The following is a 12,762-nucleotide window of genomic DNA, read 5'->3' as shown; positions in this document are numbered from 1 at the left end:
CTTTTTGGATCATGTTGTGAACATCAGATTCAGAATCTGTATATTTCAATACTTCTACAGCAAATTAAATTTGATGGTAAGAGGGATTTCTGACAGTGAATGGACATGTCAGCTGTAGTTCCCAGTTTATGCAAATGTAAGCAAGCCTTCAGCCTCACACACTCTGCCCAGCCTTTTGATGGTTGTGATATTAATACACCCACCATTAAGTGCTAGACAACATCCTTTGTAGTTTCCTTTCTCTGGCTTTCAATGTAATGACCTCACACACTTGCTCAGCATTAGTGTTGTTTCTATGGTAATATTAGTAATCATGCAAATTCATGCAATTCAGATTCAAGCCTAAAAGGGGCTTTGACAGTTGTTGTACGTTTGTTTGTGTGGTTATTGTGTGTTAGTTTGAGTGTGTGTAATTGTGTGTTTGATCAAAGCGACCATTCAACAGTGCATTTCCATAGTAATTTGATCCTCTGATACTGGTCTGTGTGGTTGATGTCCACTGAATTAATAGTACAGTGTCCTCTCTTCAGCATAATGTAGAAATATACTCTGTTTTTAAATTTGCTGAATATTAAGTAGGGCTGAGCTTGTTGTATTGAAGTGCGTGTTTCCCTCAAATGAGAAAATACAGAACCAAACTGAGCTTATTATGATATTTGTACTGTTTATGTTAAACAGTGAGATTAAATATGAACTTCTGCATATGAAAACACATTGATCATAGTTCTACTGGTTAATTTTCTACAAAATGAAACAATTGTACTGTAATTGGTTTAACTTTAATAGGCCGTCAGTGTCTTATCCAGTACTGTTGTTTAAGACCAACACAGTGTCCTGCTTGTAAAAAATGTTTTGTCTATTTACGTCTCTCAAAGGTTGTAGATGCCATCCTGCCTCCTTTGACAACACTGGCTTTCAGCAGAAATGGTGAGAGATGGTGGGTCACTTTTGAGAGATGGAAGGGAGGAAGACCAAGAGAGAGAGAGAGAGAGAGAGAGAGAGAGAGAGAGAAGGAGAAGTGGAAATAGAAGCAAATGTCAAAGTGAAGGAGGGGAAGAGAACTGAACAGAGGAAATGGCAAATAGGAAAGAGCTGAAGAGGAGAGCCCAGCTGGGGACCTTTATTGCCCGCTGAAGCTTTCTTTCTCTCCCATTGTTTTCTGTCTGTTAAAAAACAAAAATAAAGATAGAAAATGAAAAAGTATGGATTCATTCTGTATCTACAACCAGAGTAATAGACAAGAGGATGCAAATCAAAAATACAATAATAGATAAATTAAGAAAATTTTGTAGGGATTAGAGATGGCCAAGAAAAGATGAGATTGTGAGTCAGATATTTGTAAATTTTTTCTGATTGTTAAAAACTGCATTTATAAAAAGTTGTATAAAGTAAAACGTCACTGTAATGAACTACTGCATTGTGTTCAGTCTTAACCCAGTGACTGAATTTTTGGATCAGTAGATGACATTATATCATATTAGACAAAACATTAATGTATCAATTTATTCAGTAATCTGGATTTAAATTTAAATTGAATTTATATCAAAATGTTTATGATTATGTTACAGAATTGTATTGGGGAATATCACATGCATATGTTGGTCTACCTGGAAACAAATGCAGCTAATACATGCGTTATCAAGTGTATGCAGGCTTAATAACTACAACTTTATGCACATAAATTCTTAATAATTGTAGCATACCATATGTGTAATCTGCCTCTTTGTCTCTTTCCATGTGTGTTTGTTCCAGTGGAGTGGTCTGTGTTTGCTTTGAGGGTGCTGTCTGAGCTCAGTCTTGCCCTGCTTGTCCGGAAGAGTGATGAAGATGAGGAGTACATAAAGAGTGAGGGAGGAGAGGACAGAGAAGGTGCAGCAGAGCAAGGAGCTAATGGAAGCTGCTGTAGTCAAATATTGGCTGTTATCAGTGAATCGCTGCTTCCCAGGTTGGTCAGACTTTTGCTTATAATTAGCCTGAGACATTCTCTGCTTTCAACTTTTAGTTCTTGCTTCTTTAAGAACAGACAATACCCTTCTTATTGTGCCAATGGTATTCTTATTGATTACTGGCTAAATATTTAACCAGCCTTTCTCCCTCTGACAACCACATAGTTTTTTTTTTCTGTAAGAACTACATATATATTTTTTGTAAATACAGTCTGCTATGACAGCATTCGAGCCTGTGAGTTAGAGAAGTGGCCAGTTAAAAAATAATTTCCATGTTTGTTTGTGATATCATCAGAGCAACTGTGATTTAACACACCGGCATGAGACTTGGGCTCCAGTCCATTTATAACTATGTATATATAACTATGAATATGGCTAAAATACATTGTATACTTTATTTATTTACCACAGGGTCTGTAATTTTTCACACCGTTCACTTTAAGTGTTCTGCTTCTTCTGTTATTTTATTTACCTTTAAAGGTTGCTCTTGTACATGTGTGTGTGTGTATATATATATATATTTTATATTTTATACCTCTATAACTTAATAGTTATATTTTCCTATATGTCTTTCTTCTTTATACCTTACCTTGATTTATGCACATTCTTAATCTCAGAGCTGTTTTTCTGTTTTTTAGATTTCTGTTGTTTTTTTACCGCCCTTCTTATGTGTGTAATGGAACAGCTGAAACTCAAATTTCTTTCGGGATCAATAAAGCCATCCAGCCACCCATCCATCCATCCATCCATCCATCCATCCATCCATCCATCCATCCTTCCTTCCTTCCTTCCTTCCTTCCTTCCTGCTGTTTAATTAAAGACAGCAGGAAGTATACCATTCGTGTTTCTGTTGAGAGTTGGTTTGACTGAAATCCTCAGCAAGGACATGTGACAGGCAGAGGAGGGCAGAACAACACCAATCACTGGAGGCCGAGAGCACAACTACCATATAGTAGCTAGTAGATACGTAATTTCTATAAGGTGGAAAGAGATGGTACTAGGGGAGCAATAAAGCTGCAATGAAACTGCACATTGTGGAGTTTCCTAAACAAAATGGAAATTGTAACACAGAAGGACAGTTTAAACCATTTTTCCTCATGGGAGATTCCAAAAAATAGACTATGACTTATGCACCGGGGCAACTTTTATTCTCTATTTTGCAGTATACAGAGTAGCCAAGTTGAGGGACATTTCTATGACATCACCATGAGCAAGTTTTTAAAATTCTTGTAATATGCTGGAACATCATTAATTTAAGATATATGATCATTTCATAATTTCCAAATTTTTATACTCATAAAGAAACTACTTACATTTGTACACCTCTTTTGGCACTTGAGCAGCCTCCTTGCTGATGATTTAGAATGCATTCTGGAGAACTTCCCAAAACACTAAATTTGGAGTGTGCCAAAGGAAATTCTCGTTCTGAAAGGCCATCTGTCCCTCTTACTTTAACCCTTACCTCCATTCCAACAAGAGTCTGGGCATTCTATCCTAAGATGTGATCCCACAAAACTTAATGGTGGGGTTAAAAGGTACAGGAAAGTGACTGAAAATAGATCAAGAGAGAGAAAATACTAACATGAGAATAAAATAATGATGATGGTCAATGGAAAATATTCAAACCTGCTCACCCATGAAAAAAAAAAAAATAACCACAGGTGCAAATCAGAGAGAGTGATTGAAATGCAGCTAGAAATGCAATGTAACAAATTCACCAAACAGGTCAAATACACATTTTGACTTCTATAAGGTAGTTATTGTGTCAGAGCTGAGCTTTAAAGGAATTAAGTACTTGATGAAAATTGTGATGTCTACTTATTCTTTAGAAATTCAGTATTTATTGCTGGGGAATTGCCTAGTAATCTTATAATGATTTATTGTTGACTCTATGTCTTAAAATGGAATAAGTGGATTATTTTGTGTTTTGTGATATGTTCTGTGGGTCCATGTCTCATCCTTGTGCTTGTCAGATACGGCTCACTGACAGGCATCTGTCATTATGAGTGTTGACATGGACTGATGTTGTAATCTGCGGAGAGCAGACACAGACAAATGAGGTTTAGGGAGGTTCACATCATGACGAAGTATCAAAGGCAGAAAATAGACATTGACATTTGAAGTTTGTTTTTCTTACTTTCTTACACATCCTTTATGTAAATGTACACCATCTTCTTCTATAGAATTATTATTTTTTATCTCAGTTTCTCAACTGTTCCTCTCTTTTGGGTTTGCCTCATGTGTCACCTCTGGTTCAACTCCAACCCCCGTTTCCCCTCTTCACACTCTCATCTCTTTTTCCTCCATTGGCTTGGAATTTTTCTTCTCTGCTCTTCTGCCCATATTTCCTTTTTCTCTCCTTCCCCTATTAAAACTCTAGTTCTCCCCTCCCCCTCTTCTCCACCCCTCTCTGCAGATCTGTTCCAGTTTACACTCTGTTACTAATGATCAGAACAGTACATTAATTATTAACAGTACGAAAGCCAAATGTTGTACTCCTGCATGTTTGTGTCTAGGTATGAGTCTCTTCTTCGAGCAGCAGAGCCGATCCAACTCTACGCACTCAAACTGCTGCTGTCTCTGACTGAACACAGCATGCAGATGTGCAGGTAATATACACACACTATCAGACACACATGGAGAAAAGAAAAAAAAACACTGCTAGATGATCAGATTAGTTCTTGTGACCTCACTAAAGCTTGCTGAATAATACCAAGTTTAATCACCGCTCATGGAAATCATGTAGCACATTAAACTACTATTGAACCATGCTTTCACATTGACAACCTTGTAATAGTAACAGAAATGTCATGCTAACAGTTAGTGCATTACCAGAGGTAGTTTAGTCTCCATTTTTCACATTTTTAATCCAAGTACAAGCTGTGGTTGTGTTTTGTAGTCCTAGCAGGCAGACACATAACTACACACATTTAAGCACTTGGTGTGTAATGTTTCAGTGCCAAGGCCAGTCATTCCCAGTCCAGCGCTGAGGATCGCTAATACTGTTTCTTTATTCAAAACCATACACAAACACACACTATTAGCAGTGATTTTTACCCACTGTTTGAGATACAAATACACACAATGATTAAATATTTATTGATGCTGTTGGTGCACTTTCAGAGCTAACATCAGCACCTGCTCAGAGGCTACTAATCTACATTCATTAACACCTTTTTCACCACTTTAAAAGCCATTGTTTTCTGGTGTAGAAAATTTAACGCTAGATTTAAAGAAGACTTTATGAGTCTCTGTCTTTCAACTGGAGGTTGATGTGTCCTTTGCAAAACATTTAACCTCAAACTGCTCTCATTGTTGCATCCGTAGAAGTGAATGTGTATGAATGGGATAAACTGATACTGAAGGCCACTTGTCAGTGTGGGTGCAGTGTATAAAGCACTGAGTAGTCAGACAACAAGAAAAACACTATACAAGCTCAAGCCCATTTAGAACTTTAAAGTTGTCTTGAGGAAAGACACGTGTGACACCAAACTCAAAACATGTAAAGCTGTGTTTTCTGTTTTTGTTGCACAGCTGCTCTGTTGATCCCTATTCGTACGGTGAGATGACTCACCTGTGTTTGCGTGTGCATGTACATGTGTGTCTGATGTATGTGTGTTTGACAGATATGTTCTGACAGCAGCTGTCAGTGAGTCTTAATTCTCTGGTCATCTGTCTTCTTCTCTCAGCTGTAGACAGAGACAGAAAGTGAGGAGGAAAAAGAGGAGATGGAGTAGGGATGGAGGGGTGAAAGGCAGGAGGAAGTAAGGAGGAGTTCAGCAGGGAGATTGAGTTAGATGGATGAGGGAAAGTTGACCTTTGTAAAAAGAGAAAATCTTGACAAAGGTTGGCGTGCTTGGATAGACAGGATAACATTTTAATCGGCAATGTTACGTGAGTCAGTTTGCATCCTCTTAAAATTTAAGCAACGGTAGGGAGAAGATAAATATGCAGTTTCACCCATGAGCAATTGTTTCTGCTGCAGATGGGCATCATTTTGAAATTAAAGAAATAGCTATTACCATTATACATTCATCCTCCACAGCTTTGTGGCTCTATTTGACATGGTAGTGGTCAAAATTTTTAACACCTTGATACTTACTGATACCATAGAGGCAATAAAACAATAAATATCTGTTGTTTTGATAATCACTGGTATTAAATTAATAAATACACAAACTTAGGTTTTAAACCTAAAGCTGCCATTAGATAAAGAGAGCAGCTATGATCAATCAAGTCAAAAACTTTTTGACAACCAATGACATTTTCTAAATAACAGATACATTGGACACATTTTTGTACCATTGCTGATGAATCTCTTGTGTGTGGGTGTTTTTTTCTGAGTTGATTTTCGTTTGACTTTTACCAGTACAGCATCAAAGTTAAAATTCTGGTGTTGTGACAACTTTATTTTTTACAGGCTACGTTTTGGTCAAATATAATATCTTTGAATCCTAAATGTGGCATAGACTGGCCATTTTCATGGCCAAATATTGCAGCTCATCTATAGTTCAACATTTCACCTTTCATAATTCAATAGTAAGTATTTATTTACAACAACCATCAGAATAACCCTCTTGTTGTGCCCTTACCACATTTCTTTACTCCATCCATCCACTTATTTTAATCTCCTTGAGAAAAATAACTCAACAAACCACTTATAACTAATATCCCACTCTCCTTCCATTCCCATCCATTCCTCCCTGAGTTTAGAGTTCACCCTCATTTCTGAATACGCCCCATCTGCTCTTATCAGTAATATTACCCCTACTCGTCTCCATCCTTCTCCTCCTCCACCTCTCCTCATCCCCCTCTTTCCTTGACTCAAGTAGAGTGACGTGAACTTTTCAAATTGGTGTCAGCACTCTTCTCTCTACATCTCTGTTTTTTCTCTCACTCCTTTTCCTCTGACATTATTAACAATATTTTATGTTTCTTCCCATCTCCTTCATTCTCTTCCTCTCACCATCTCTAATTTATTAACATTAGTCCACATTTCTCTCTTTTTCCCTGCCCTCTCTCCACAACTCTCCCTCCATCACTGCGGTTATACAATCAGAAATTAAATTGCCTGGGTCTTGGTTAGATAAGTGTGGCTATGAAGCCAGCCGAGCGGTAATTAGATGGTAAATTGGGGACATTAACGTTGGGAAGGCAGCCTGCTGTTTCCCTCTGCATTATCACAGCCCAGACACACCTTCAAACAACTACATTTACTATGACCTTTAGCCAAAGAACCTTATACTGTGTGGTTACATGTGCATGTGTGCTCATGTTTCAGTATCCTTATATGTCTATTTGTGGCATGTGTGTGAATGTGGTGTAACCCTTTAGCATATTCCTTGCTTATCAACCTGCTGTCAGGTAGTAATTTCTTTCATATTCAGCTAGGTAGGATATTAAGAGGAATTTCCCATATTCAACAGCTAATTTCTCAATTCTTCTATAAGGTTTTTTTCCCCTGTTTTATTTTATAATAGTTAATACTTTAACACATACCTCCAGCAAAACCATGACATCATCGAATTACTAAAATCATTTGGATGCCATACTGTCTATAACCCTATGGAAAGTGTAATGAAGAGATGTTAAAAAACACCAAGGTGGTAGTTTTAACACACTAAAAATCAGAGATTACGTGTTTAACTTGACTTACTGGGCTGCTCTCTTATCAAATCATCATTTTGATGTCTGAGCAGACTCATTAAGATGTATCTTTAATAAATCATTGGATCCTCCTTCAGCCTCCAAATGCTAACATATAACCAGCACCAGACTTTTTCTTTGATGTCTATTATTGTTTTTATTTCAAATTGAAAAAGTCCATGATGTCCTTTTAAATTGTTCTCTGATCAAGCTTCTGAAGTGAATTAGATAACAGCAGTGGTTAATCAACCTCACTGGTTGTTCATATAATGTGTTACAAGGCTTATGCTGATGATGTATGGCATCTGCAGTGAGGGTTGTCTCATCTGTGTCGCATCATAGACAGCCTGTTGTGTCCTGGGTTGTCTGATCTCTGGTGTTGTGCGCTGTGTTTATTGATGCATGGCTGCTGGTTTAAAGGTGGTCCAGTTTATCATGTCATGCTGCCCCGGCCTGTCCTCTCTTCTCTCAGTCTGTCACCTACCTAATGGGAGGCCATCCATCACCTCTGCAAACACAAACACAGACATGACACACTCAGATGCACAAACACAGGCACATTTAACACTTTATAAAAGGCTTAGTAGCATCCTACAGAGCTCACTTTCTGTCAGCAGGTTGTTACATTTCTGTTTGTATGTCTCAAACATGCCAATGATGCTTGTTTTTACAGTAACAGTTAAAAACACATTTTGCATTTAATGCACATGTGATTAAAAATACATTATCATGTTGTACTGAATGTGTCTAACCTGACAAACCAGATAGACTCTTTCACACATTCATAGCGTGGAATATATTTCACATATCCAACCATAGCTACTGCCACATTCTCCTCAAATGAGGCAGCTGGTCAGGAGCTCAGTTAATTCCAGCGTGGTACTGTGATCGGATGCCACCTGTGCAACAAGTCCAGTCGTGAAATTTCCTCACTCCTAGTCCTAAATATTCCACAGTCAACTGTCAGGGATATTATAACAAAGTGGAAGCAATCGGAAATGGCAGTAACTCAGCCACGAAGTGGTAGGCCATGTAAAATGATGTAGCGGGGTCAGCGGATGCTGAGGCACATAGTGTGCAGGGGTCACCAACTTTCTGCAGAGTCAATCGCTACAGACCTCCAAACTTTATGTGGCCTTTGATTAGCTCAAGAACAGTGCATAGAGAGCTTCATGTAATGGGTTTCCATGGCCGAGCAGCTGCATCCAAGCCATACATCACCAAGTGCAATGCAGCGCATCGGATGCAGTGGTGTAAAGCACGCCGTCACTGGACTCTGGAGCAGTGGAGATGCGTTCACTGGAGTGAGTAATCACACTTCTCCATCTGGCAATCTGATGGACGAGTCTGGGTTTGGCGGTTGCCAGGAGAACGGTACTTGTCTGACTGCATTGTGCCAAGTGCAGAGTTTGGTGGAGGGGGGATTTTGGTGTGGGGTTGTTTTTCAGGAGCTGAGCTTGGCCCATTAGTTCCAGTGAAAGGGACTCTGAATGCTTCAGCATACCAAGAGGTTTTGGACAATTCTATGCTCCCAACTTTGTGTGAACAGTTTGGGTATGGCCCCTTCCTCCTCCAACATGACTGTGCACCAGTGCACAAAGCAAGTTCCATAAAGACATGGATGAAAGAATTTGGTGTGGATGAACTTGACTGGCCTGCACAGAGTCCTGACCACAACCCGATAGAACACCTTTGGGATGAATTAGCGCGGAGACTGAGAGCCAGGCCATCTCATCCAACATCAGTGTGCGATAACCTGACATGCCAGTTGGATTTGTTTCACACAGCCATCTGGGAAAGCTTCAATAGGAAACGTTTGAGAAAAGGCAGAGGCTTTGAAAAAAACTTGGAGTGTGATTGGATGAACATTCTGTCGGTCACATCTCTACAGGCCAATCAGAGCAACAAAACACGGGACGTAGCCGCTATCAAGCTGCACGTGCGCAGCTACTGAGGAATAATGCAAAACATGGCGACTATAGACATGTAAGTACTTGACTTTTGTCGTTTTTGAAAAGAAAACAACTCACTGCTGTTTTTTGTTCTTCTTTTAACAAAGAAATGTTGTCTGATAAAACTTGCGCTCTAGCAGCATCCATGCTAATCTCTTCCTCCATAACCGCACCAGCTCTTGCTGCCGCTTGTTTACGTCACAACTCTGCTGCACCTGAAAGTACTTCCCCTCATTGCTGATTGGTCCTGTCACTTTTTAACCGGGCCCAAACAGTTCAGATGGGAGCTTTGCAAGATGGATTCGCCAGTGAAAAACAAGGAAACGGGCGTATCCATCTGCTTTGCAAGGTTAGGTGTGTGACCTCACAAATGCGCTTCCGGAGCGAGTGGTCAAAAATTCCCATAAACACACTCCTAAACCTTGTGAAAGCCATACCAGAAGAGTCGAAGCTGTTATATCTGCAAAGGGTGGACTGACGTCATATTAAACCCTATGGATTAAGAATGGGATGTCACTTAAGTTTATATGTGAGTCAAGACAGGTGAGCGAATACTTTTGGCAATATAGTGTATGATAGAGCAGCAGTCCTGACCTCAACCCCACTGAATACTTGTGGAATCAGCTTGGGTGTGCCGTTTCTGCCAGAGTGACCAACCCTCCACAATGGCTGATTTGTAACCAATCCTGGTTGAAGAATGAGATGCCATCCCACATCAGTGTGTGACCAGGCTGGTGACCAGCATGAAGAGGCACCAGGCTGTTGTGGCTGTGTATGGTTCTTCATCACACCACTGAGGCTCCTGTTTGTTAGATAAATGTTGTTAAATTGCCAGTATTTCTTGTTTCTTAAAACTTTAATCATCCAATCCATCAAACAACACCAAACAAGAATCAATGGCAGAAAAATACGTTTGGCATTGGCAGAGAAGATTTGCCAAATTTTTCAAACTCAGCTCTGCTGCTCATCCCAAAAATGCATGTTCCTTACAAATGTGGCACCATTTAAAAGGGAAATAAACAGGCTTTCCAGCGGTATAAGATTTTCGCCAAGACGGATTGTTACAACAAAGAAATAATTTACCACTCACAAATTTCATTACTTTTTGTGTAAGGTTTAGAACAGAAAACTCCATAGTATGAATGTTATGGGATTTAATTATTATTTATAGTAAGATAAAATAAATGCAGAAGTAACAAAGCAATGCAAAAGTTCTGGACATCCATTTAATAGGTTATTCTAAGGATTTCTGAAAAAGAATGTATCACCTAAAGTTCAGTTTGTGGTCAGAAATTGAACATAATATTTAGCAGAAAATGATAGTCACAGCCTGTTTAACAAAGATTTCTCTGAGTGGTATTCTGCTTGCTGGACGAGCTATAAATCATGTTTTAAATGAAGACAGATTTTTAATCAATGGCCAGACCTTGTTACCTTCTGCATATTAACACAAATCTGACTTCAGCCGACTTTGTTCCCATTGCACCCTGAAGATTTCTTGCTTTTGTTAACAGACACTGACATGTGCATGAGTTAAGAATTTGTGTATACATGTAGATACTCTGGCCTGATGGTAATTGGTTTGCATTCAAAGAACCTTAATGAGTGAGTGGACAAATGTCATTGCCTATATAAACATCGATCTCTCTTTTCCTTCTCTTCCAATTTGTTGCCTGGTGTTCCACTAATTTCTATGTGAATTCACCCACATCACTCTTGTTTTTTCCTTGTTTATAGTTTTTTCCTCTACTCCTTTGTCTTCACTCTTTTCTCTGCCTTTACTAATCCTTATCCCTTTCCAAATCTTCCTTTTTCCCCTCTGCAAAATGTTATCTTCTCTTACTTCATCTTCTCCTTAACTATCATCTCCTTCTACTGTGTCTTTCCCTCTCCTTTCCTACCTCCTCTCACTTCATCTGCTCTCATCACATCTCCTCTTTTCTCCTCAATTCCACTGGTACCAGGCAGGAGTCGTCGTAGCGGAACTCCAGCCTTAATGAAGATGAAACAGCCCTGTGTGTGTGCATGCGGATGTGTGTGTGCATGCGTGAACAGGCCGGTGAATTGGCTTTAAATTGAATTAATTTCTCACCCTGGTCTCTCTCCCTCTGCTTCAGTATGTATTTTTCTCCTTCTTTTTCAGATTGATCAAACACAGCAGGATCCTACCACTGGTCCTTCAGCTCATTACGGTAGGAAACCAATCTCCCTTAGTCAATGAGTCAATTTTTTATGCATCCAATCAGCAAATCTTGGTTACTCCATCAGTCAGGGAATCAGTCAGTCTGGTTGACAGTCACACACTCAGTTTATGAAACCCGTTCATTACTATTTGTATTGTTTTAAGGCATTACTGCTGCATTTCATTACAGCACAGTAATACTCTTTCTCCAGCCTTCCTCTCCCTTGCTCCATGCAGCCCTTCTCCATGTATTTATGTAAATTAGTCTGAGTGGTGTTGACCTATTAAAGGGCTGGTGTAATTGACTGGCAGGTCAGCCTTAAAGACGAGGAAGGGTTAATAGAGTGAGAATATGGACTCCACCATTAAGATCTCACACAAACACACTGCGTATGTCTGTTATCAGCCGAGCATAACAACGCTCCCAGTAAACAATTTATTTCACCTGACCCTTTTTGCATACGCACAATCTAATGAACATTCATACAGCACAATCTGTTTTCAGCAAATGAACTCAGTTGTGCTGCAGCAAACAATTTAGGATTTGTGCCACACACACTTACACACATTCGCTAAATAATCAGTGTTCTGCATGACTGCCTGTCCAGCCCTGACTAGCTGATGCAGAATGTTAAACACTGCTTTCCACACAGCCTGATTAACTCCTCTCCTGATTGTTTACTCCTGTCTGAACCACTCATGTAAGGATCCATTAGCGCAGTCTCTATTGCTCACGTTCGGATTGATTTATGCTGCCTGAAACACTGTGATCTGGATTGATTTCACCTGTCACTGGTGATCACACTTGTCATGGAGAAACTCGCTTAATCGTATTTGTCGAGATGATGAAGTAGTTCTGCTTCAAACATGAAAGGATTTCAGGAAGCTGTCACGACCAGAGTTCTTAAACTTGTTGTTGTGGATGAGGAGGCCAAAGACTCACCAGAGTCAAAGACTTTTGCAAAACTTTAGCTGCATATTCTGTAGATACACAGCTAATAGATATTTTACTCTACTCTTGAAGGTGTAGGGCAGT

General features: G+C 39.4%; 1 protein-coding gene across 2 annotated transcripts in view; it reads left to right on the top strand.

The window, feature by feature from the left end:
- Positions 1 to 12,762, top strand: part of ulk4 (unc-51 like kinase 4) — a 129,240-nt gene that overhangs the window by 70,404 nt on the left and 46,074 nt on the right. For both annotated transcript variants that reach the window (XM_041792526.1, XM_041792525.1), the window contains exons 28-31: positions 876 to 927; positions 1,753 to 1,945; positions 4,463 to 4,555; positions 11,688 to 11,736. In XM_041792526.1, coding sequence (XP_041648460.1) covers positions 876 to 927; positions 1,753 to 1,945; positions 4,463 to 4,555; positions 11,688 to 11,736 — 387 coding nt within the window. The remainder of the gene's footprint in view (positions 1 to 875; positions 928 to 1,752; positions 1,946 to 4,462; positions 4,556 to 11,687; positions 11,737 to 12,762) is intronic.

Source organism: Cheilinus undulatus, linkage group 8 (assembly GCF_018320785.1).
Source record: "Cheilinus undulatus linkage group 8, ASM1832078v1, whole genome shotgun sequence".
In the NCBI taxonomy this organism is placed as follows: Eukaryota; Metazoa; Chordata; class Actinopteri; order Labriformes; family Labridae; genus Cheilinus; species Cheilinus undulatus.
The sequence above is the reverse complement of the archived record's forward strand: the minus strand, read 5'-3'. Positions and strand labels throughout refer to the sequence as shown.